Here is a 26,315-nt window from a genome sequence, read left to right as displayed (position 1 = left end):
TCTTTCTTAAAAAATACAACTCCAAATGTGATGTACCAAAGTTGTATCCTGTTCTCAATTGTGGATGCATCGAATGCTTTAGGCCAGACAGATTTCTGTTATAGCGTCAGCCAGGGTGGAAGGGTATTTAGAGTCACATCCTACATATTTCGGCCATCAATATTTCTTTCAAGGCTTTCTTTGGCATCTCGTTTCTTGTGTCATCTTTGGAAGGAGGGAACTTTCTTACCAAGAGAAACAGGATCCAAATATTGATTTGAAGACAATGAAAGTGAAAGACTCCAAAATTGCTTGTATATTGAGTAATCTTGAATTGCCAGACTGTCACAAATTTCATTAGTAAATTTGACTTCTGCTTCTTCTCCCCTTGAACAGGTGGAGGGACAAATTCCTCTTTTTTACCATTTCCTCTTTTTGCTTTAAAACCCCCAGCACACAGACATACACTAGCTTGTTTGTACAATAAAAACACAAATGGCCGGGAAATGGTGGAAATAATGCTTTTGTCTGACCTATCAGGTGCTTACGTCACAGCGTGTAGGTTTTAGAGGCGCAGTGCCTGTGTGAAACTTGAACTCATTTTAGACACATGGTTTCCACTTACAGTCATGCACATGAATTTGCACCACCAGAGCAACCACATTTGGCATAAAGATGGAAGTGTCCATGAATATGTGGGGCTGAAGACGGCACACTGAAATTCAAGGCTCAGTACCTGCTTTGACTAGCATAACTGCAGCTGAGGCTGGTAAGTGCCCACACATGCCTTTCTGTGGCAACCACTGACTTACCAGCTTAGAAAATGGAAGTAGCTTTGGCAGTTTCAGGAACTGATGTAGAGAATGCCCACGAAAGAACAGATAGGTATATGTAACTCCAGTTTACCAATTGCTCCTTATTTCACTTAAGCTAAGAGGAGCAAGGAGTCCAGTTAAGGTATCTTGGTACAACTAAAACAAATTTGTGATCAAGGTCCTAAAATAACATTTATTGTTTGGAAAGCTATTAAAACTGAATAAGGACTGCAAACGTTCCTACTTGTCCAGCCACCTTGCTGCGTGGGCCACAAAAGCACATAATGATCAAGTTACATATTTGTAGCACCCACTGGGGACACAAACTCTAAATTGGATGGAGAAAAAACAACAACCTTAGTGCATACACTATATCAAACCAACTGACAGGAGTGGTGGGGAGGAGTAATTATTTTTATAGGGCTTATGTGAGAGTAAGGTTAAGAAAGTTGCGGTGCAGGCCAAAACGCTCTCTTATAATGGTAAGAAATTTGACAGGGAATATGTAAGAGGGGGGAAACAACCTTTACAACGCAGTTATTACATCGCACTACCTTTACATAGCAGTCATTACATCGCAACATCCATCTGAAAGGAACACGTTAGTTAGATTCCTCACCTTAGATTCCTCACCTTAGAATATCCCCAGGCGTCAGACTGGATCCGGAAGATTTTTCGTCAGCAATACACCTTGCGCGTCGCTAGGCGTCGTCTGCGGCTCCGCGTCCGTCGTCGGCGTCGTGCGCCGGAATGACGTCGTCAGAGTACTTAGACGCCGCCCTCGCGCGCTGACGTCAGTTCTTCTTTTTTCCGCGCCAGTAAGCGCAGATCCGGGAGAGCTACCCCTTTAGTCACTTTTTGACTAACTTTTTTCGATCCTTTTTGATCTTGTCTCGACTCCGGTGCTGGTAGGATGCCTGGTTTTAAAGCCTGTGCTGACTGCAACCGCTTGATGTCGGTTATGGACCATCACCGCCGGTGCCTTTACTGCTTGGGCCTCGACCACAACGCGGCGTCGTGTTAGGACTGCAAGGCCCTGACCTCGAAGGCTAGACGGGAGCGGTTCCGTAAGCTTCTCGAGCTTCGACACTCGGCTCCGCGCCCCTCTCGATCCCGGTCCAGGAGGAGGTCCAAGGATCGGTCGCGGAGCCGCAGCCGACGTCATCATCGATCGTCTGGCTCCAAGTCTTCGGGTAAGTCGAAGCACTCCAAGAAGTCCAAGAGGCGACACCGCTCTTCGGACTCCCCTCGCCGGTCGCGCGACTCGTCCGAGGGTCAGGGTGGTTCCACCCCCGCGGCTCCAGCGGAGCCGCAGGCGCCGCGCAAGTCCCCATACTCGCCGGTCCCTGGGACTGACGCGACGCCGGCGGAAGTCAGTGCCTTCCTCTCGGCCATGAGGAACCTGGCTCCGCCGTCGACGCCCGCTGGCGCGCCTTCGGGCCCCACGGACCCGACTGGGCAACCTTGCCTGCCGGCGGCTCCGGCCCCGGCGCCGTCGACGGCTCCGGCCTCAACGCCGCAAGCGCCCGAGGGACCCGTTCCCGAGTCCCCGCCGACGCCGGTCGACCTCATCACGCCTCCTCCGCCGGCGTCGACACCGGTACCACCTCCGACGCCGATTCCGCTCGGCGTCGAGCCCCAGTTCAGCCCCGCTCCGGGCCCGGCGCCGATACGGCGTCGATGGACGCCGCGTTCGGCGCCGCTGGAGACACATTTTGTCTATCGCCCGGCTCCGATCCTTCCTCCTGCATACCAGGAATCGGATGATGGGGGCGAATGGGAGGGATCCGAGGATCCTATGGCCACTCAGGCTCAACTGTCACAGGACTGGGCAGATGAACTGGGGGAGGCCAGTGGTCTGGATACCTCTCCGGACACTGGATTCATCTCTCCTCCGACTGTGGCTTCGGAGGAGGGTGCTGCTTTCTCTGTGGTGCTGCGCAAGGCGGCCGCAGCCCTTGGGCTCGAGCTACCTGCCGTGGCTGTGAGGACTAACGTCCTCACTGAGGTGCTTCAGTCTGCAGCAAGCTCCACTGAGCCTCTGCTGCCATTCAATGAGGCCCTCACTGACGTTCTGCAGGGCACCTGGTCCAAGCCCTCCACAGTCCCTCCTGTGGACAGGAACGTCGCCAGGCGCCACCACCCTGCTCCGGGCGACCCCAGTTTTCTGTCCCAACACCCTACCCCCGAGAGCCTGGTTATCCAGGCCTCTACCTCCCAATCCTCCTTCCCGACCGCTCCGCCGGACCGGGATTCCAAGAGGCTGGAACAGTTCGGCAAAAAGCTGTTCTCCTCCCTTAGTTTGGGTCTGCGGTCTTTGAACACCGCCTGTCTCTTGGACCGTTATTCCCACTCTCTGTGGGATACGGTGGAGGACGTGCTGCCCCTGTGTCCGCAGGAGGTCCAGACACGACTTACCCGATGTGGGCTTGACACTACGGACTCGCTGGGTAGGGCGATTTCTACCTCAGTGGCGCTTAGACGTCACGCCTGGCTGCGGTCCACGTCCTTTTCGGGCGATGTCCAGAGCACCCTCATGGACATGCCCTTTGATGGCACTCGCCTTTTCGGCGAGAAAGCGGACAGTGCACTGAATCGCTTTAAGGACTCCCGGGCTACGGCCAAGTCCTTGGGCCTCTCGGCCCCGCGTTCGCAAACTTCCGCCTTTCGTGGCCAAGGAAGGGGTGCCTCCTCACGTGCGCCTAGCCACCAGCCGCAGAACCAACCTGCGCGCGGTCGCGGACGTGGTTTCCGCCGAGGCGGTTCTGGAGGACGACGTGGTCAGCCCACATCCACCCCGGCAGCATCCGCCTCAAAGCCTTCCTTGTCCGAGCTTTCAGGCCCATTCCACGCCAGTGGGCGGCAGAGTTCGCCATCACCTGCTCCACTGGCGGTCCATCACATCGGACAGGTGGGTGCTGCAAATCGTCCGAAGGGGCTACTCCCTCCCCTTCGAGACGACCCCTCCAGCCATGCCACCGCAGCACCACCGTATCTCGGGGGATCATTTGAATCTTCTCCACGAGGAAGTTTCGGCCCTCTTGGCCAAGGGGGCCGTCGAGCGCATTCCGAGCCCAGAAGTAGGTCGTGGTTGTTATTCCCACTACTTTCTGGTTCCCAAGAAGGGCAAAGGGGGCCTTCGCCCTATCTTGGACCTCCGGAACGTCAATGCCTTCCTCCGGAAGGAAAGGTTCAAGATGTTAACTTTGGCTCAGGTTCTAGCTGCCCTAGACCCTGGAGACTGGATGGTAGCGTTGGACTTGCAGGACGCATATTTCCACATCCCCGTCCTGCCGGCCCACCGGCGTTACCTGCGGTTCACGGTGGGCCAAGAGCACTTTCAGTTTACCGTGCTCCCCTTCGGCCTCACCAGTGCCCCTCGGGTGTTCACGAAAGTGATGGCGGTGGTCGCAGCTCATATGTGCAGATCAGGGGTTCCAGTCTTCCCCTATCTCGACGACTGGTTGTTGAAGGCGGGCTCGCCCCAGACAGTCGTCTGCCACCTCCAGACTACGGCGGATCTCCTGCATTTGCTGGGATTTTCCATCAACGTGCCGAAGTCACACTTGAGTCCCTCTCAGAAGCTCCTCTTCATCGGAGCGGTTCTCGATTCGGCGCAGTTCCGGGTCTATCCGCCGGAACAGCGGGTCCGGGATATTCAGGCCCTGATTCCCATCTTTCGGCCTCTATCCTGGGTTTCGGTCAGGCTAGTGTTGCGGCTTCTGGGGCTGATGGCCTCCTGCATCCTACTAGTGCATCACGCCAGGCGGCGCATGCGGGCTCTGCAGTGGACCTGAAGTTTCAGTGGGCCCAGCATCACGGCAACCTGTCCGACCATGTCTTGATCTCGGAGGGCACTGCACAGCAGTTGCAGTGGTGGCTCACGGACCGCGATTGGGTCAAGGGCAAGAGCCTCTCCCTTCCCCAACCGGAGCATGTCGTAGTGACGGATGCGTCCCTCCTGGGATGGGGTGGCCATATGGGAGAGGCGGAGATAAGAGGCCTCTGGTCTCCGGCGGAGTCTCGTCTCCACATCAACCTGTTGGAGTTGAGAGCGATCCGACTTGCACTGAAAGCCTTCCTTCCCTCTGTCAGGGGAAGTGTCGTGCAGGTGTTCACGGACAACACCACCGCCATGTGGTATTGCAACAAACAGGGCGGGGTGGGGTCGTGGACCCTTTGTCAGGAGGCTCTGCGCCTCTGGACGTGGCTGGAACACCAGGGCGTCACCCTAGTGGTTCAACATCTGGCGGGCTCTCTGAACGCCAGAGCAGACAAACTCAGCCGCCGGTGCATGATGGATCACGAATGGCGTCTGAACTCCGAAGTGGCGCAAGGTCTCTTTCAGCAGTGGGGAGAGCCTTGGTTAGATCTATTCGCCACCGAAGAGAACGCGCAATGTCAGCAGTTCTGCGCGTTGGAATTTCCAAGGCGGCACTCGCTCGGCGACGCTTTTCGTCACGAGTGGAGTTGCGGTCTGTTGTACGCCTTTCCGCCTATACCACTTCTGCCCAGAGTGCTGAAGAAGATCAGGCACGACCAGGCCCAAGTCATCTTGGTGGCTTCGGATTGGGCACGAAGGTACTGGTATCCCGAGCTACTCAGTATGTTGACCGATCCTCCGATACGTCTGCCCCTTCGGGAGGATCTTCTGTCGCAGCAGCAGGGGACGGTCCTCCACCCGAACCTGTCCAGCCTCCACCTCCATGCGTGGAGATTGAGCGGCGGCAGTTGATGCCATTTGACTTGCCTCCTGAAGTCTGTGATATCATTCTGGCAGCCAGGCGTCCCTCCACAAAGATGGTATACGCCTGCCGGTGGAACAAATTTGTGGCATGGTGCACAGCAAAGGCTGTGGATCCCCTTTCCGCCCCTCTTTCTGAGGTTCTACTGTTTCTTCTTTCCTTGGCCCGGCAGGGCTCTGCCCTGGGCACCCTGAAAGGTTATCTTGCTGCCATCTCTGCCTTCTTGCGGCTTCCTGATCAGCCTTATCTTTTCAAGTCCCCTGTAGTTACACGCTTTCTAAAAGGCATTACTCACACGTTCCCTCCTGTCCCTTTTGTAATGCCTCAGTGGGACTTGAATCTTGTTCTCACATTTCTAATGTGCGCTCCCTTTGAGCCTCTTCATAATTGTCCTCTTCGTCTGCTGACGCTTAAGACTGCTTTTCTGGTAGCCATCACCTCGGCTAGACGGGTGAGTGAGCTCCAGGCTTTATCTTCAAAGCCTCCTTTTCTCTCTGTTCATCCGGACAAGGTTGTCCTTCGGCCTCGTCCCTCCTTTCTTCCGAAAGTGGTGACTCCATTTCATCTTGGGCAGTCTGTCACCTTGCCCACCTTCTTTCCGCCTCCGCATCCTTCCAAAGAGGAAGAGAGGCTCCACCGTCTGGACCCAAAACGTGCGCTCTCCTTTTATCTGGACCGCACTAAGCAGTTCCGGGTGGACAACCAACTTTTCGTTGGATACGTGGGTGCTAAGAAGGGGAAAGCTGTGCACAAACGGGCCATCTCTCGGTGGGTCGTTTTGTGCATCAAAATTTGTTATTCCTTGGCAAAAAAGGACCCTCCTGTTGGGCTGCGCGCCCATTCTACTCGGGCCACAGCGGCTACTACTGCTTTGGGACGGGGTGTCCCTTTGCGGGACATCTGTCAGGCGGCGACGTGGGCTTCGCTACACACGTTTGCCAGGCATTATTGCCTTGACAGCCAAGTCCGGAGGGATGGCTTCTTTGGCCGTTCTGTCCTCCAGGACTTTCTGGTGTGATCTTGGTTCGCAGACCCACCACCGGGGATGGTATTGCTTGGGTATCTATTCTAAGGTGAGGAATCTAACTAACGTGTTTCTTTCAGATGAACAAGTTACTTACCTTCGGTAACGATGTATCTGTAAGAAACATTAGTTAGTTAGATTCCTCACCGACCCACCCATCCTCCCCGTTCTGCGAACTGACATCTAGGGTTAAGGTTATCCTTTTCAGGCCCCTAGATTTTATTTTTGGCACCAGTGTCGGTCTTTGCATGGCTCTGCGTTCCTGGCGCGGAAAGCTATGTACAAGAACTGACGTCAGCGCGCGAGGGCGGCGTCTAAGTACTCCGACAACGTCATTCCGGCGCACGACGCCGACGACGGACGCGGAGCCGCAGACGACGCCTAGCGACGCGCAAGGGGTATTGCTGACGAAAAATCTTCCGGATCCAGTCTGACGCCTGGGGATATTCTAAGGTGAGGAATCTAACTAACTAATGTTTCTTACAGATACATCGTTACCGAAGGTAAGTAACTTGTTCTTTACATCGCATGCCATTACAAAGCAGCAATTACATCGCATGTCACTACAGCGCATGTCACTACAACGCAGGCATTACATCGCAAGTCATTACAATGCATACCATTACAACGCACAGTACCCTTACACTATCCAACACTTACCCTACTGTTGCACTCACTGGAGTTAGATTAGTAATTTTTACCCCTACACTATCCAACACTTACCCTACTTTTGCACTCACTGGAGTTAGAATAGTAATTTTTACCCCTACACTATCCAACACTTACCCTACTGTTGCACTCACTGGAGTTAGAATAGTAATTATTACCCCTATACTATCCAATACTTACCTTAAATGCGATGTAATGGTATGCATTGTAATGGTATGCTTTGTAAAGGTATAATGCGATGTAATGGAATGCGTTGTAGAGGTAGTGTCTGAAAATGCGATGTAATGGCATGCGCTGTAAAAGAACGCGTTGTAAAGGATGTTACGATGTAAAAACTGCGTTGTAAAGGCATGCATTGTAAATGTATGTGTTCTAACGTCATACATTCGTAAGAGGGTCGTCAAACCAATAATGTAATATTTCTTTCATTCAAGTCAAATATAATTGAATTGTTTTAGGGAAAGAAGGAGCTTTCTCTTTTCTTAACCCTTGCATCTCAAAAATATTGGAGCAGTAATGTTGTTAAATTAATCATTATGTAGGTGTGCGTCTCTACCCACTCACTGATAGTTCTGGGTGTGCTGAGGCGCATTTTGTCAAAGGCAATTGTCAAGGTGTTTTACTTGCCCCTGATTCACAATTGGTTTGTGGATAATCCGAGCCAACAACGTGGAAAAAAAAGAAGGCTGTTTAACTGAGTGTTAGTGATGTCAAACCTTCAATGCCTATGCTTATGTTTTCACTTTACTAACAGCTCTGAGCATCGTTTAATTGTGGCCTAATATTTCCAGGCATAAAATGCATTGTGAGGTCAAAAATGTAAACGTTTACTTTAGTTCAGTGTCTGCAGCAATTCACTTGCTGTGTAGTATGTTTGCAATGTATGGTATGCATACTTGATTATTGCCTGTTTATATTAGAACACAGCTGGCAGTCTTGAAGAGTTATACTTCAGAAAGAAGTCTACTTTATATATCTAAATCTAATAAGAACAAAATGTACTGTCTTGTATCTAATGCACAAATTATCATCTCAATTATGGGTCTAGACACACTACCCTTCACCCGCCTTGCTGCCCGGCATCTCCTCCCCTTCTTTTACATTGTCGGAACATTCTACTCTGCAGGGGGTAGGACCGGAGCACATTGCATAGAAAATAGAAATAAGCCTTTGTAATCCTAAGCACATGCGTGGATCTGGTCACGTCTCCATATATACCTGCTCATCTTCCCTCTTAGATACTTCTGAACCGTGAACTGCTCTTCTTGAGCTGCAAAGCAACTTTGTGGGCTAGGTTTTTCACTCTTGTCAGAATTGCAACCTGCCTGGATGACCCCTGGCTTATGTTCCAGACCTGCTATAGTTCCTACAGAAGACAAAACAGCCTTCAATCCTCATACCAATAACATTGTTGAGATGGCTTTTAATGTGTGGGAGTCTGCCATTTCCAGTGTGGTACCTAAGAAATTAATAATAATTTCAGGTGCCCTTGCTTGAGATAGTTTCTTTATTGTGCTGCACCCCTGCTTAACTTTAAAGCATGTCTTTGGTCTGTGTGGTATTATTCCAATTACTGGCAGGCAAAGAAGCGAGTTACAGTCATTTAACAAGACTCCCTCTGTGTAAGAAATCAGATTTTTCTCTGAATATTGCTAATGTGGATGCCATATTTTACAGGATTAATCTCCATTTGTCAAGTATTCCCTGGACTTACCTGGAGACCACACCATTTCCATTAAATATTGAATTTGCTGAGTTGATGGTGGATAGTAGATTGTGGCTAATGCAAATGTTTTGTGCTGCCTGTCAGTATGGTGATACAACCTTGCAGGATATGTTCCTAGGGGTGAAGGTTCACCGGCCGACAAAGCTCATTCATCTTTCCTGATTTCAGAAGCTCAAAAACAAGTAGTACAACTTATCTTTGATGAGAACGGGATCTTCTCAGTCTCTGTCAAAGCCAAGTAGCTGCATATCATCTGTACAAAACTGCACCTAAGATCCAGATTCATTATGATCTCCATATCCAATGGGGTGGGGGATTATGATGTTGACTGGTGAAAATTCTCCTTCCTCCAAATAGATATTTGGCTCTGCGCAGTAGTTGTACTTGATGTGTGCATCCATTGCCCCACCTGGAAACTGTATCAGAGTTAAATGGTTCCTCCAGCAACGGCACTACCAGTAAAGGCTTCTCCCTATGCATGTTTACTAAAGGTATGGCATATCACCTGATGTGGAAAGAGACCTATTTATCACAAGTTAGTTGATGCATCCTCACATCAAAGGTTGTTGAGTTCCTTGGAAGAGGTAGCACCTCTCTGAATTTCGGTCTGGGTCCTTCAGTGAATTTAGCAAAACCATTCCTCATTCCTGTGCTGTGTTGGCTTTCAGACACTCTCCAGCATTTTCGGGCTTGATCTTCCACCGTAACCTAGCATTTTCGTTTTTTTTTGGATTAATGGCTCCCTATATTCAAGTTGTGTCTGCACCTCAACTTAGAGCGCACCAGACCCAGGTTCAACTGGTTACAAGTAGGAAGGGAGTCTTTATATCCAGGAAGGTGTAGTGTGACCCGGACTGTGATTGTCATAAAACAACCTTATGATTTGAGTTTTACAGCCTTCCAGATTTAGAGATGTCGATGGAATCCTCCAAGTCAAAGTACTTGGTTGAAGAACACCATTGCCAAAGGAACACAGTGACTGCTTAGAACGCCACTTATAAATCTAATTCTTCAAAGTGGATCAAACATTAAACCAATGAATGCTTCATAGAAAGAATCACGGAAAGAGTCACAGGAATCTAGAACTTGTCTTCCGGAGATGCATTGGGCTCTTGCCCTCATCAGTTTGTGTATGTTTAGGTTTGTTGCTGAAACTGCAAATAAATAACTTAAATATGAATGTGTGAACACAGCCCCGAGAGGATGAAAAATCGCAGACTGTAGTATTGATAACTGACTGAGATGGGGCCAATCTTTTTTATTGATTTCGAGAGTAAGAAATCAGACTTCATTGTTAAGGCCACACAAGTGCTTAATGGTGACAGTGAGCGTCAGTAGTTGGAGGACCATGTTGCACACGCGCAAAGGTAGCGGATGTTGGCTATTCTACTGACAAAGAAAAATTCTCTATTGGATAGATTTAACAGGTAGACATCAAAAATCCTCGCTTTAAGGAAACAGTTCAACATTGAAATCTAATGGGACTAAACTATCCAATCCCATTTCACTCCTAGCACACCATCTTAATGTTCCTTTCTTTCCTACTAGGCATTAAAGGTTATTGGCCAAGTGCCCATACGTGCTTCATTTATCCAGGTGCCAGGCTTTGGAAAACACTAACACAGTAACTATTGTGAGGATTATCTTCACCTTCAAATGCACAGATACTTAAGGTGCAAGTGCCCAGTTTCCCCTGGAAAACCAAGCTCTCCCTTTTCCTTCTTTGTAGGGATTATAGGTTTACAAATCACACTGTTAAGCTATACGTCACCTCTTTGCCACCCCCAGATAAAAGCCAATGTGCTCCCTTCCCACCATATAACCTTACAAAGTGGTCTCAAGTCCTATCTTGATCAATTGATGTACCACTAGATGCTAATCCAATCGTAATGTATACATATCAAATAAATTGCCTAATGTGGCCAATCCTTGTTCTGTTGTGCTTCTATTTAAAAATCTCATCTGCATCACCATATCACCAGTACTCTGCTGAATGCCTTGTTCAATGTTTTGCAGCGGGTTTATTTGTTCTCCATAAAACTGCACAAATAAATATCCCTAACTTGATAAATCAGTCATCCGATAAGTTCCTGCTGTTAGTCTGATGTTTTGCAAACCACACCACTAACACGTTTATTTTAAAACTGCTTATTTAGTCATAGCCTCTGATGTGTCCTGAAACCAAACTGAGTTGATTGGAAGCCTGATGGTTCATCAAACCTCATTGGCATTGGAGGACAGCCCTGACTGTGTGCGTTTGACCAAAACTGCTTCTTCCTTGTGGGAGGAAGCACTTTTAGAAAACATCTAGGAACAAACTCTTAGTTTTGTGGGAGAGTTGTGGCTGGACAGGTGAATATGTTGCCATCACCACCTCTGTCACCTGGCAAACCACTGACAAAATGTTAAATGATACAACAACGAAAACAAAGCTGTTCCTAAAAGTCAGATATGAGAAAGGGGAGGGAAAACTTGTGTTCACGGACACTTAAAATATTGGATTTTGAGGCCCTCACACAAACTCAGGGCTATCGTAATTTACGTTACCCCCTTGAATGTATTGCATCATCATCGGGCTGCTCCTGCGTCGAGTCGGCTGGTGCAATACCCGACGGGCTCTTGTTCAAGGAGCACTTTGATGGAGATCTTTTAAATCCAATGAAGCCGGTGGATGCGTGCGTGTATGGGGCTCTAAAGTGATGTAGATGAAAGATACGTGAGTATTTAAAATAGGGGTCGAAGTACTTACTCAACTAATTTATTAGGAAGTCTTCTCCCCTAGTTAAAAGAGGGGCAAACAATCCAGAGACAACTATGGGATTTGCCACCTGTAACTGGACATTACCCTTGTGGCTCATGCTCAGTGTGTCCTATGACCACAACACACAAGTCTGTTCTCTTCAAGAATAATTTCAAATGGGAGCTACGTCGCCATACAAATTGCAACACAGCAAACTGTATATACCTTATCACTTGCCCCTGTAGACTGCAATACATTGGCATGACCACCCGCCCCATCAAAATACGCATGACGGAACATCGCAGCAATTTCCGCTGCAAAAAGATCACCACTAGAATGTGCACCCACTTCCTAGAAAAAGGACATCTTCCTGAGTCATTCACCTGGCTCATTTTGGAATCATTTTCAAGCATCACAAAGGATGCTTTACTTACAAAAGAACAGAGGTGGGTGTACAGACTGGGCACTCATATGACAGGATTGAACGACGCTATTCCATGGGCTTCGATCAAACCCCCGTGAATTATGTACCCAATAACATCATCCCCCTGATACACTGAACTCTCCTACACTGACATATAGCCAGTGCATGACAAATGACGAACACACTATGACCCCTACCTAAGATGGCGACCGGGTCTGCCACAGGCTGCTAGTTAGCTATACGACATCAGTCTCCGTCTCTCTTCCCCCCCCCCCCTACATTCCTCCCACACCCCCCCTTTTTTTAGATCAGTGCCTTGCAAATAACAAACGAGGTCCCAATAGCAACATCACTGGAAGAGCCAGTGCACGACAGATGGTTATTACACGATGTCCCCCACCCAAGATGGCGACTGGGTTTTGCCACTGGCCGCTAGTGAGCTATAGAATCTCTAGTGTTTCGATCACTTCCGGGATAACGTCAAACGCCGGGTTAAATACAGCAACGGGATTCTAGACACCGCCGCCCAGTCCTGGTAGAACGGGGTAGGTGTATACGAGACACGGACTCGGCGTGTCAGTAAGTAGCCTTTTCTTTATATTTCATTTGCTGATGTTTATTGTCTTACATTTTTTAAAAAACGAAGCAGGGGTGTGGAGGTTTTACTGGTCACTACGGGACGGGATTTTTACCTAACAAGCGAACGGGTTCCCTGTAGAATGAGGGACACGCGCTAAAGAGGACGCTAACTGATCGCTCACGATGCCCACACATTGTATCTGATAGTTATCTCTGGGTAACCAACATCGACTACGAGACCTTATAGAGTCAATAACATTAGGGTTAATGAGAACGCGCGTTTAACATTCATCCCCATCAATTCGTAACGTTAAGATTGTACACTCTAATGGAGACTTATCATTGAACTCAAACAATCACCAATGTTGTTTATACGAGCTAGCCTCTAATAAGTCCTTTGCATAGTCCAGACAGTGCTATAACCTTGGGGTTTCATGAGTCTAATCACAGCAAATAGCGACCCAGTTACAAAGGTTGGAGCAGCCATTTCAGCAGATACATGTTTTTAAATATCAGACCAAGGAGAGTACCTTGACCATACATGAGGTTCATTGCCACTTCTCTATGCATGTAACTCCATACAAAATAACGAACAGCCAACACCAAAAGAAAGATTGTTTTTAGTCGGTTAATTGGAGTGTCTCAAATACATTTAGGATGCATCTACAACAATAAGAGAAGGGGCCAACATGACCCTGGAGTTTGTCATTTTTAAAACGACCCCTGTTCCTTTAGCAGTGTTCATATATGATTACAGAACGCGAGGAACTCCTTGCGTTCATCTACCAGGAACTGCAGTGGGATATCCTTAAGAATTGTTAGGGTAAGTCCATTTATGAATTTTATTAACACCGAGTATAATAGAAGTCACTTCACAGGGTTTAGTCTTCACTTAGATTCTTTTCACCTTTCACGTTTAGAGTGCACTTTCACCATAGTAGCACTCAGTGGTTCACGAGATATCTTATGTACATAAACAGTGACTATACAATGCTTTCTTTAACCTCCTTGGCCTTTATCCCCCAACAGGTAGACCGAGCTGCAGGTAATACCAATTTGTGACAGAGATTGCGTACTGTTTATTTAAATATTAGCTTAGATGTAGATAGACAAACATCTTTTTGGTCCTGAAGAATCGCCAGAGTACTTCTCTAAATGGAGCGAGAAACATGTCGACCTAACTGAGGCAGTGTATATAACTTAGTTAATTACTCTTAGTTAATAACACCAAACCTCAGAATCTTTTAACTAGGGGAGAAGACTTCCTAATAAATTAGTTGAGTAAGTACTTCGACCCCTATTTTAAATACTCACGTATCTTTCATCTACATCACTTTAGAGCCCCATACACGCACGCATCCACCGGCTTCATTGGATTTAAAAGATCTCCATCAAAGTGCTCCTTGAACAAGAGCCCGTCGGGTATTGCACCAGCCGACTCGACGCAGGAGCAGCCCGATGATGATGCAATACATTCAAGGGGGTAACGTAAATTACGATAGCCCTGAGTTTGTGTGAGGGCCTCAAAATCCAATATTTTAAGTGTCCGTGAACACAAGTTTTCCCTCCCCTTTCTCATATCTGACTTTTAGGAACAGCTTTGTTTTCGTTGTTGTATCTTCCTAGGGCACACATAGCTGGACCTCCTTCAAAAAGCGCCCTTACGCCCCCCCAGTTCATTTTGTAGATATAAAATGTTAAATGATGCCATAAGGGATTAAAATTTCACACCTCCTTCAAATCATTTCAACAAGTGAATCTCTCCTTCACAGTTTTGTGTCCGTTACAGTCTTAACAGGATTTTTATATCCATCACCATGAGATTTCTTTTCAGCATCTAAAGTCAACTTTTGATGCCTTAAAACCCAAATGCATGATCCTCCTAGACTGATCAGTGCCTAAAAAAATCTTTTAAAAATGTCGGGTTTTTAAAAAAAGAGTTTGCATACTCTGAGGGAGTAATGGAAACCTTTGGTCAATTGCACATGCCAGTTTTTTTAGTTACCGGAATATTTTCCCTGTATGGTTGGCAAATAAATACCATTCTGTAACACATGGCCAAGTTTCAATATTTGTAGTGTTATCCAGAGGGACACCTTCTGTTTACTAGCCATTTCAATCAATGGATTACCCCATTTCCATGCTCCAGTTTACAAGATACTAACCCTGGCAGTCCTCTAATACACAAGAACAAATAAATCTTACAACCTCAATGATAGGACAGACCTTCCCCTGTATTTGTGATTATCTGATGCATGAGTAATAGCTAGAGTTAGAGAATAAGTAAAATACGTTTTCAAAACTGACTCAACCTGGTGTTCTTCAAGCTGATTCCTAGTATTATATAGGTCTTACAAAGTAGTGCTGTGATAGGGTAATTCTTACTAATCTTGTTATGCTTCTCCGATTCCCACAGAAAAAGTTAATCAATTTGGTCTTGTTTGAAATAGCTAAAATTATATACCAATGCTAAGCTTCTCTGGATGACAGCATTAACAATATCCTATAATCAAAAATAAAGAACGGACCAACTCCCTAGATCATGACTGGCCACGTCTAAAGGCCATAGACAATATTCCCTAATTAAATTAGGAATATTTTTTAGTCCCTGGATTAGAAATTTCAGTATTATGTACAATTTAGATCTCAATGGCTAGATTTAAATTTGTAACAGTTGAACATCAGTAAGACTGCACACTTTGAAATATTGACTTCACTTTACTTTCTTATACACAACTACATTTAAGTTAACATTGTTTCTGAGGGCTATTGCTAAGCGATTCAAATAAGTGTTAAAAAAAGAGAGCAAAGAAAGAGCATCCCTATCTTGGTGTCTGTGAATTGTGAACCATAAAAGACAACGCCAATAGTATATACAAATATCTTTTAATAGTATTTTTCAGAGAGTTCAAAAAGGTGCTGGTGGCACAATACACTGTCTGTAAATTGTGAACCATTCAAAGACAGCACCACTAGTAGATACAAATATCTTTAAGTAGTATTTTTCCAAAAGTTCAAAAAAATATAACCTTCTAGTACTGATAGAAGAATGTGCCTTTCTAGTTTATCAAATGTCTTTACAGCATCATTCATTTTAGCCACTGTAGATACGGCCTATTCCTTGATATGCTGCAAGTCTAGGAATGTCTGAATATTTCATTTTCAAAGCCAGGCTTCAATGAAGCTTGAGTGATGAGTAGAAATAATACCATTGATAACCCTGTTCAACATTTTCATCATCATTGAAGTAAGAATTGTATATCAATATTTAGTGAGAGATCAGTCTAAAGTTCTCAAATGAATCTAAATCTTTCAAAAAACGAATAGCACATCTCATAGAACGTGGGAGAAAGGCTTAATCCATACAGCGATGTACTAAGACAGTTGTAGTAGAAATTGTAAAAATCCTCTAATAGACCATATGGTCCAGACCTGCCTTACTCATTGCTTTTAAGGTACCCTCCAGTGAAAACATAAAACAGAGTTCTTTTACTCAATGTTGCATCATCATCAGTAATAAGTGTGCCAAATGTATCTTTGTTTGATGATGTCAGCTTGATACATACATCTATAACCTTTTCCATTTACAGAATTTGTTCTAGCAACTCTAGTTTCCAATTTACATATCTCTACTTGATCTATCCTCATACTTTTTATCCGGCTTCCATCGTTTTCATCTGTATGTCAGTTTGTGTTGTGTTTTTTTGTACTCCTTTTCAAGTAGACACAATTTCTCTTCACAATGGCATAGTAAATCTTTTTCAGATAGTTTGCTCTCAGAAAGGTGTCGTAGATATTTTCCCTAGTTCATGTGTTGATCTTAGAACATCTAAGTTTTAAACAGATCTATTTTAGAAATATAATTTATTAATGTATTTATTACTTCCATGCACAGCAGCATATTCAGGCGAATAAGTATCATTAAAAAAAAAAATACAATTAACATGGCAAAGTGGAGCACATCAGTTATAGAATATTAAAAAAACATTTGTGAAGCAGTTTTCATAAAGCAGCTAAGTTCTTGTCCACCATTGAAAAATCTGGGGCTTCCAGATTTGATGTACTTTGGGTGAGACAATCCCATCTTCTGTCTTGGCAGAACATTTAATTGTACAGGTGATATACAGTATTACTCGTACAGAGATTTGACAGTTATCGGGACACAACAAAAAAATTAAAACGTTGATAGCTAACATTTATAGTTTTAGGATTGGCTCATAGTAAATTTTCATTGTATCTTTAACAGTATAAATTTGTCTATTATTAAAAATAGGTCTTTTTAGGTTTGTACATTCCAATTTATTGACTGGGTAAGCAAGGACCATGTTGAATATCTTTAACTCTAATCTTCTTTAATGGACAAATATGATTCCAGTAGGGTTATTGGTTTTGGGTTTCTTGCCCCCATATTGGATGCCCTCCTTTTATATATAAAGATTGAGTTCAGCTTTTGAATAATAGTTCATCTCTCTAAGAGCAATGTAGTCTGTAATCGGTGAGAGCTTACTATATTCCAAATCATGGTTGAAACTTCACTAACAAGTTGCTTTTCTAGCCAGCCACCAGTCACTTCTTCTCACTAAGCGAAATGTTAAAAGCTGCTGTTGGGTGCCCATTGACCTGTAATTTCATTGTGAAATTCAAATCAATTTCAGAAAATGGGAGTCTCCACTGTTCACATACATAAATGATGCTACATTCTAATGATCTGGGAATTGCATTATTCATTCTATACTGCATATGCCAATTTCAAAGCAGATTGCATCCACTGATATTCTACTTCAAATCGCCAAAAATCACTTACATGAAAAACCTTTAAGGACATTTATACTTTTAACTGCAGTTGGAGAAAGATACTTAGCACCATGGACCTAGATAGGCAGGATTTTTTTATTTATTGGTCTTACAATTTATTATCTGTTTCCAAAAACTCTGTCTCTTTTTTTGTTCCCCTCACAAACCCAAAGCAAACTGACTCAAGTAAATACTTTTTCTGATAGCAGCTGTGATCTCACCACAGAACCTATTAATATGTTTTAATGTAATCCTTACAATGCTTTTCTTTGCAGTAGTGGTATTCCCCTAGGAGTTATTCTAACGACACACTGAACGTCAAAGGCACTTTCAACTACAATCAATAATTTAGGAATTCATTTTTAAGAAAAGGCAGTGGGATCATTGTCTCAACATAACTAGACATTGAATCTGTTACATCTCTAAACTCGGTTTTCCTGACACTTAAGATTCATGAACAGTCTTCATGTGAGCTTTCATTTATTGTTTTTTGGTTAAAATCTCACCCTGATGAGAGCTAGATTTGTAAACCCTCTGAGGCTAAAGCACATTCACCAGTGTTGGAGCAGGCACGTGGGATAATTGTTGATCCATATTTTATAATTGTTTGGAAGTTGTGGGCTGTGAAGTTTGAGCGTCTGTTTGTGGAACTGTTGGGTGTGATGTGTTGTATGGTAGGGTTGTGTTTCTGAAATGGTGGGAATAAACATGCACGTGCATGATTACACTGGGATTTTTATAGTGAAATTAATTTGCACAATATTTGCTATGCATACTAAACATAATTTGAAGGTCTGAGGTCTTCAGGTTTGACAATGATTGCCACCTGTACCGTTTGACAGGACACCACAATTCCTGCCTGAGAGTTTCAGTTACGAATCATTATTAAGAGGAATTTTAATATATTTGGTTCAGTGGAAGAAACCCAACACTGCAACTAATGGAGGACATTGTCCAGTAAAAGGCCAAGACCCCAAAGAATGGCCCAAATGTATTAAAATGTTGTGCTTACGTAGCACAAAGTAATGTAAAATTTAGCATCTATTTATATAAGTAAGGCTCCCAGTTTTCCATTTTTACTGATTTTTACAGATAAATACAGACAGAAAACAATACGTTTTCTGTCAGTATTTATATTTTAAAGCGGTAAAATACAGAAAAGTGCGCTCCATGTGAGTTACTTTCGATGCTGTCCTTCATGAATTCCAGGCCAACAGCTGAGCAGATAGAAATCATGTTGAGTTAAAAAACAGCATGAGATTTCCTTAAATAGGGGCATTAGTTAACTGATATTTGTATATAATGCTATATTTACATGTGATGTAGTGTTTTGATATATTTGGCTGCCTAATTTGCTAAAACTCGACAGTCATGGAAGTATGAGTGCATGTTTCTCAGTTAAATAAATGAAGATATATACCATTTTACAACTCTGTTTATTCTCAAGACGCAAAATAAATATGGATAAATACCAATAAGATGACCAAAAAATAAATATGGATAAATACAGACGGAAATGTTAAAAAAAATACCATGAAACTGGGAGCCCTAATTATAAAGGCCTGCACATTCAGCACTAAATTGCATTGTGTCGCGAGTACGTGTGCATGCTTCAATATTTATTTAGTCATAAAAGTGCTTCCACTGAAGACACTTAAAAACACACAAAGATAAAAATAAAATTAATATAATACAAAGTGTAAAAATACACAAGGCTGACACATTAAAATACAAGTAATAAAGAATCCTTGTATATCATCAAACGGTATACTACACAAAATTAAAATCAACAGTTATGAAAAATTCATTGTATTACAAGAAAAGAACCAAAGAGCTTCGACAGGCGATAACAGATATTCACTGTGGGGAGATTTAACAGTAGATAAAGGGCTACCTTCTCCGCTGCTATGAAGTTTTTCGAAATAGCTGGATGGATAGATTTTCTCCGAAAAGTTAGAGGACCCGGGTAAAAAACATAAAAAATGATTCGAATCCTGTTTCTTGGCACCACAATATGGACAACCTGGCTGAAGCTTTAATAAATACGGGCCATGTCCCAAGGTCCGACACAGCCACGACCACGTGCATACTTTTGCCTAATTTCGTCACCTGTCCTCAACCATGCCCCCCAGCCTTATGTCTTAGCCTATTTATTGCTTTAGGTTTAGGTCGGGGCCAATACTCTGTGGGGGAATAAACATGTCAACAGAGCCAAGCCTCGTGCATTGCAGAGTATAATTAGAAAATCCGTCTCCATTTTATGAGTCTGCGTCTCTGTACACCTCTTTTCGGACATGAAATTGTTTACATTCAGTAGTAGGTGGTTGTCAAATGGTCCTCAGACACCGCTGCTTCAGACCAGACTTCCCAACTGATAGCACAATCGGTCTCCGACACATTGAAACTCGTGGCAGAAATCCAACAGTTACATCATCATGCTCACTATGGTTGTGGGTGGAGGGTGGAAGGATTGGAAATAACATTTTATTCTCCTTCTTCACTTCACTAGAGAAATAGGAAGACAGTATATTATCAGTAACATATTTAAAGTAAGAAGGAAAGCTGATTCCTCCTAGCATTTATTTGATATTTTTAAGGAATTTACTATATTCAGAGGTTGCAGGCACTCAAGAACCTTCCACGTGATTTTTTGCTTTTCCCAAGAGATTACAAAAAATACATCCACCTTCGCTTGCAAGTAGAAGTCTTAGAAAAAAAGTTTCTTTTTGTAATGCAACTAAAAACACATGCTATTTCAGGAACGCGAATTGCGCACTAGTTTTGTACTTTAGTTTGGGAAAATATGTTTGCTGAGAGCCCTGTCTTTATTTTTTACAGCGTTGAGAAATGCTGGCTTTCGAAACGGCAGCGTGGGAAACCGGCCGACGGCCCCATTCAGAAGCAATGTTTACCAACCCACTGAGATGGCGGTGGTCTTGAACGGTGGCACTGTAAGTATGAAAATACCCTGACCGCTTCTGGTGCAATGAGGGCAAATGGCGTAGCCGCTTGGGCTTTTGAGAATGCGCTGCCCGCTACGTAGCTTTTCATTTGTACCTTTAATAATCGATAGATATGCATTATGCTGACTGTTGTGTTTGACCAGATAACCTCCCTGGCAGGGCTTTAAGTGGGATGAACAAACACTACTCTCAAAGGGGCGTGGCCAATGTAATTAAGGGCGTGGCTTAAAACTGCATAAGCTAAAAATCTGTGCTTAGCATAGTGTGCCGCCCAACTTGTATTTTGCTGTTTCTGTCATTGCATCCATATATATGATACAAGAAGTAACATCATACCTACTACAAGTCAGGACTATTGCTTTGTCAATGGTTGTTAGTTGCATAAGATAAATAAGCAGCAACTATGGCTTGTAGATAATATTGAAAAAGCTTCCACTTAAAGCCCTGGTGACACCACGACAATGTTGCTGCTCCTGAATCTCAAAAAGAGAATGGAAATCCTGAGAGAAAATGACTTGATGCGTTTCAGAAAACTCCTGAAGACGGAATTATTTAAGATCTGAGCTTTGTAAAGCTATGTCAGCCTGCTCTGTTTTCTATGTTAGCGCGGAGATACCCCTACGGGGGTGATTCCTGCGTTTTATAAATTTCATACATACATACATACTCTCTTTAAAGGATTTCCCTTCCCCTACAAGGCTCACCTGGCTTGACGTCATGCCGTAACTTCTCCACTAGTGAGAAGTCGGCAGTGTGAGCACGTGCACATCGCTCTGCCTGCTGTTACTGCAGTCCGGAAAAAATGGACCGCCTGTGCCAGGGCACAAAACAGAGCTCGATAGAGACCCGTTTCGAAGCCCCCTTTAAAAAACTGCTGGTGCGCAGCACTGGTGAGACCCAGCCCACTTAAAGCCCTGCTGCCTGGCTGTGGTTGCTTGTGCAGTTTTCGATTTTTCTTAACATTAGGGCCGCTTGAGATTCTCAGAATGTCTAATTCGGCCGGTAACAGTTGTTACCAGACGAATCCTGATTCTTAGATGTTTAGAAGTTCTGCATGTGGTATTAAAGCATCCTCAAGGTTTTCCTCTGATGTATTCACGGGTACAACCTGGGCAAATATATCAGCGGAAAATAGCCTGGAATTTGGCAATAACGTGGAAATCAGTACAGAAACAGGGGCATATTTACAAGCCCTTATCGCCATGGGAGCATCACTTTTTGTGAAATTTCCGTCGCAATAGGGGCTTCGCCTTATTTACAAGGTAGTATTAAGCCACTTAACGTGGCTTACGCTGCTTTGTAAATAAGGCACCCTTTCAGGCTATGCTTAGTGTGAAAGGGCAGGGGTGGGCAGTGTGTGTCACGGTGGCCGTTCCACCGCAACACCCATTGATTTTGACTCTGCTCCCTATTTACAAGGGCAGCGTAAATAGGAGGCAGCGCCAAAATAAAGACCAGGGAAAACCTGGTCTTAATTAGGCTAAACAAGGAGAAATGCTTTATTTCTCCTCGTTTTTGCTTTTTCCACGTGTGCTACCTCGTGCAGCACACATGGAAAAAGCAAAACACCTTGGATTGTTTATGTTTAGGAAGGTGACCTTTCCTGTGCGTAAACAATTCTTTAAAAAAATGACATTTTGTAACTTCCATATGTGCTGCATTAAGCAGCACACATAGAAGTGACAAAATGGCATTTCAAGATTGTTTATGTGCAGGAAGGAGGACCTTTCTGTACATAAACAATCTTCCCCTGCACACAGACACCCTTGCACTATGGTGCAAGGGTGCCTGCGTTGGCGCTATACTGCTAAAGTTAGCGCCAACGCAGGGGTAAAACGCAAGGCTGCACCATATTCTTGTAAATATGGTGCAGCCTTACGTTTCTGAAATGGCGGAGTGAGGCATTAAGCCATGACGGCTAACGCCTCGTCCGCCACTTCTTTGTAAATATCCCCCACAATTACCATAAGTATTCCCAATTCCAGAGGAAAGGTTGTAATAAAGCGGTACTTCCAAATCAAGGAATTACTGATCGGCTCAGTATTGGTCCAGTGTTCTATTTTAATTCAGAATGATCTCCAAATAGTTGAGCTCTGAAACCTCTGCTTGAAAAAGAAAGAAATTGCTCCTTCAAGTTTCTTCCTACATTTGCAGGAACAAATTGACTTTTGGGAGGATTCACATAGACTCACATAGCTGCTTTTGGAAAGTTACTGGGTAGATTTGCAAGATTAATTCTGCTTCCTAAAATGTACACATACAGATTTCCCACCATGTGCAAAATCTGCATGAACAAATCATGAAGAAATGTGCATTTGCCCAGTCAATTGTTTCTTTTCTCAGCAGGGAACGCATTTTTCACTGTGGAGAAACCCCTCAGCCTACATCCCTACTAAACATGGGGTGTTGTGCTTCATTTCCTACCCTGGAAAGTCCATTACGCCTGCTTTCAGTGGCGGTAGATTTACATACATTTTTAGGGTCGGAAACCACCTGCGCTCAACTAAATTTTCCTTGGCCACACTTCCTATAATGCCCCCTTTCCCACCCCTAATCCTCTATCGTTTCAACAAGGTAAAATCTGTCTTACTAACAGGTTTTCTATTGTTGTGAGTTCATTTTATGCTTCAGAAATTCCACATCTCCTGTTCAGATAATCAGGAAGTGGACTTTTGAATCGAAAAATGATTTGTAAATGCATCTAAGCTACATGTAAGTGTGCAAACCCTAACCCTTTGTGAATGTGGTACTAAAGTGTGCTTTCTGCATGTGGATAGCAATATAATCATTTCCAAATACTAACTTATGTTAAAGGGTTGACGCTTGTCATAGCTTTTCTCTATTCCGTAATAAACCGACCAACAAATATTCCATAGCATGGGGCCAGAGGACAGTTAGTTAAATGGAAAAAGAGAGTTAAGTGACTGTCTTTTACCATTTATTCTACTTTTGTGTTTTTGTGTGATTTGACATGTATTCTAAAATTTATGTGAGGATTTGCCTCGTAAATCGCAGTTTCCTTCTATAATGTATTGTGTTGATCCTTCACTCGAAGGCTCAAAATATATTGTCAAGAAAGGAACTGCCCATACCTTCATGACATTTCCATGCATATGTACATACTTCAAAGTCACCCATCAGCTGGTACACACTCTCATGCAGGTATTTGTTGCTCACATGTCATTTCTACCCTTGAACTGTCATGTTGATGATTGACTGAAGAAGGTAGTGGTATGCCTATTTGTTAGAGTTAGTTAACTTCACACATAGGACCTCGCGAGGTAAACACAGGTGTTTATGGTGGTGTAAGGCTACGGATTACATCAATTTCTATCAATAAGAAGCGATGGGTATCTCCAGTATGATATACTGACCAATTACTACATCCTATTGAATACTTTGCAATAATCCGTGCAGTGTAAACCTCAGCAAGATAGTTATTTCATGGCTGTACAGCTTCAACGAGGCATTTTTTATCAACAGTGCTTGAAATACCTAACAGGTCACCAGCAAAACTGCACATAGTTTTGTCGTGGTCGCAAATGACAATGTCTTTCGAAGATATTCTTCAATCCTTTTGATATGAATATTTATCACAATACATTTAAGTTGCATCCTTGAAAGACCTAACTTGGATGTTGAACTAGTCAATTTTGTCATCACTTTGAGGGATAATCTAGGGTTATTTCACACAAAAGCTTTTAGCATCTGTTGCGCCTTTACAAAGTAGCAAGGCATGTTGTGTGTTGGTATGGGATCTCTGATAGGTCTGTCAGTTTGACTGATCCTTGATGTCTTAAAAGCGAGAGAACCAAAACATTGTATTTATTGCTTCTATCAACAATCCACACATTGGGCAAGTCCATTCAGTGTTTATGTATCCAATATTAGTCTTGCTCCTTACACACACAGCAATTTCCTGTTCAATGCTACATTTTCCTTGAAAACCATTGATGAACATAGGCTCTTGAAAAGAAAGTAGAAATTGGCAAGGCAAATTATAACCCAAATAATAATCTGCATAATCGAAAACTTAGCTTCTCTTATTTTTCAGTGCCATTTATGAAACATTAATTTTAGGAGCAAAGGCCGTTTTCAGTGGATGTATCTTTATCAAATAGGTTTTAAGCACAGTCCGTCAGAGAGAATCATTTGCAGTACTGCGACATCTGGACACTGCATAGACCAGGGCTTGTCTGAACTCCATCTGCCACATTCCTAGGAAAACACCTAATATAACTTGAAACTAGCTTCACTCCCTGCAGGGACAGTGTGCTTTTTTTAGGATAAGCTGACTCTACTCCTAACTTCATAGTCATTTGTCTGAAATTTAAAACAAGTGCACTCTCACGTAAACACATTTCAGAAAGAAATGACAATTCAGCATGCCAGTTTTGGATACATTTTTGCTGAATGTCCTCTGGTTCTGCTTACAGATATGTCTTACTTCCTGAAGTGTGCACCTAATATTTAAGAAAAGATTCACTTACAGCACAGAAGCAAAAGCATTCTGTGGCCATATCTAACAGTTTATTTAAGAGAAAGATAGGAAATATGCGGCAAGGGAAAGAAGCAGAAATGAAAAAAAGAACCCACAAAAGCGAGTTAAAGAGAAAGCAATTGTAGGATGGTGGAAGAATGAGGTATGAGTTGGAATCAAGACTGTAGCCTTGACATTTGGCAGAGGCAGCTAATAGGAAAATCTTTGCTCAATTGCAACATTTTTTATTTTACTTTTTATTTGCAAGTCCTTGAATGTAAGATATTTTTTTTATGTCCAACCAGAAGTGACGGATAGGAAGTAATAAGCTGATAAAGCTAAAAAATCTGACGCTACCATGAAGATGGGATGCAAATTTTGTACAGTCAAATCCAAACCTTGGACAGTATGAAGTGAGGGTGTACTACTGAGTGTATCCATTCAACAACTATACTTGTCTCCCCATCCTGTAGCCCACAACACTGCTCTTTGTAGCACATCCAGCTGAAGGAGCTCCATTCTCGGTCGGGTTGTTAACCTGTAATGGTAGGAAAGCTGTATGTAGAGAATGTCTATGCGGGAAAGGCTTACAAGCACTTGAAATCAAGCTATGATTTTTTGTGAAAGACAGTTGCCTCCACTAAAAAAGTTCTTGCCACTGTGATGTCCGGGCCAGTGTTAAAGAACCAGGCGTGCTCATGCAGCATCAGTGAGGCATTCCCAAGAGTTTTCAGAGTGTCACAGACACATCTTTCGAAATTGGCTACAGAAAGCTGCTGGGCCATGGAACAAGGTAACCTACTCTTCATTTTCAGTAGAGTCTCCTGTTAGTTTAAAATATGTATTGTTTTGATAAAATGTCAATGAGACTTGTAAAGAGAGAGAGATAGTGTGGACTAGTGGTTTCTGTGAAGACAAACATAGCATACATATCGGTGTAGTGGCTGATTAGGTGGACTGTGCCTATACCTTGGTATGCACCATTATTATAAGGAGTCTTCTGTATTCACAAGGATTGATGAGCGCGCTAGAAGCAAAATAATGAACCATGATTTATTTCTGTTTTATCCATCTTAGAAGCATCATAGGGCATTTATAGGACATTTCCAGTTGTAAAAATCCATATTTGTTCATTACTACCAGAGGGGTCGCAGTTTCCAACCCAGTTGGAACGTATTTTGTATCAAATGGCGCCCTCTTAGTAAAGACAAGGAAACAAGCATCTCTAAGATCTAACAGAGCAAAAGGTATCTCTATATTAGAAGAGAAGAGACAGCATTAACAGCAATAAATCTATATTTGCTCTTCTTTGTGAATATTTCAGTTTTATTAGGTTGGGACGAAAATGACTTTTCCTCATACCTGAACAGCATGTTT

At 43.7% G+C, this 26,315-nt stretch overlaps 1 protein-coding gene across 2 annotated transcripts in view; it reads left to right on the top strand.

Annotated features, from left to right (window-relative positions):
- The window catches only part of GPRC5B (G protein-coupled receptor class C group 5 member B), a 143,692-nt gene that overhangs the window by 61,407 nt on the left and 55,970 nt on the right, over positions 1-26,315 (top strand). For both annotated transcript variants that reach the window (XM_085629071.1, XM_085629072.1), the window contains exon 3: positions 20,334-20,446. In XM_085629071.1, coding sequence (XP_085485197.1) covers positions 20,334-20,446 — 113 coding nt within the window. The remainder of the gene's footprint in view (positions 1-20,333; positions 20,447-26,315) is intronic.

The sequence above is a fragment of the Triturus cristatus genome, chromosome 10, assembly GCF_964204655.1.
Source record: "Triturus cristatus chromosome 10, aTriCri1.1, whole genome shotgun sequence".
NCBI lineage: Eukaryota > Metazoa > Chordata > Amphibia > Caudata > Salamandridae > Triturus > Triturus cristatus.
The sequence above is the reverse complement of the archived record's forward strand: the minus strand, read 5'-3'. Positions and strand labels throughout refer to the sequence as shown.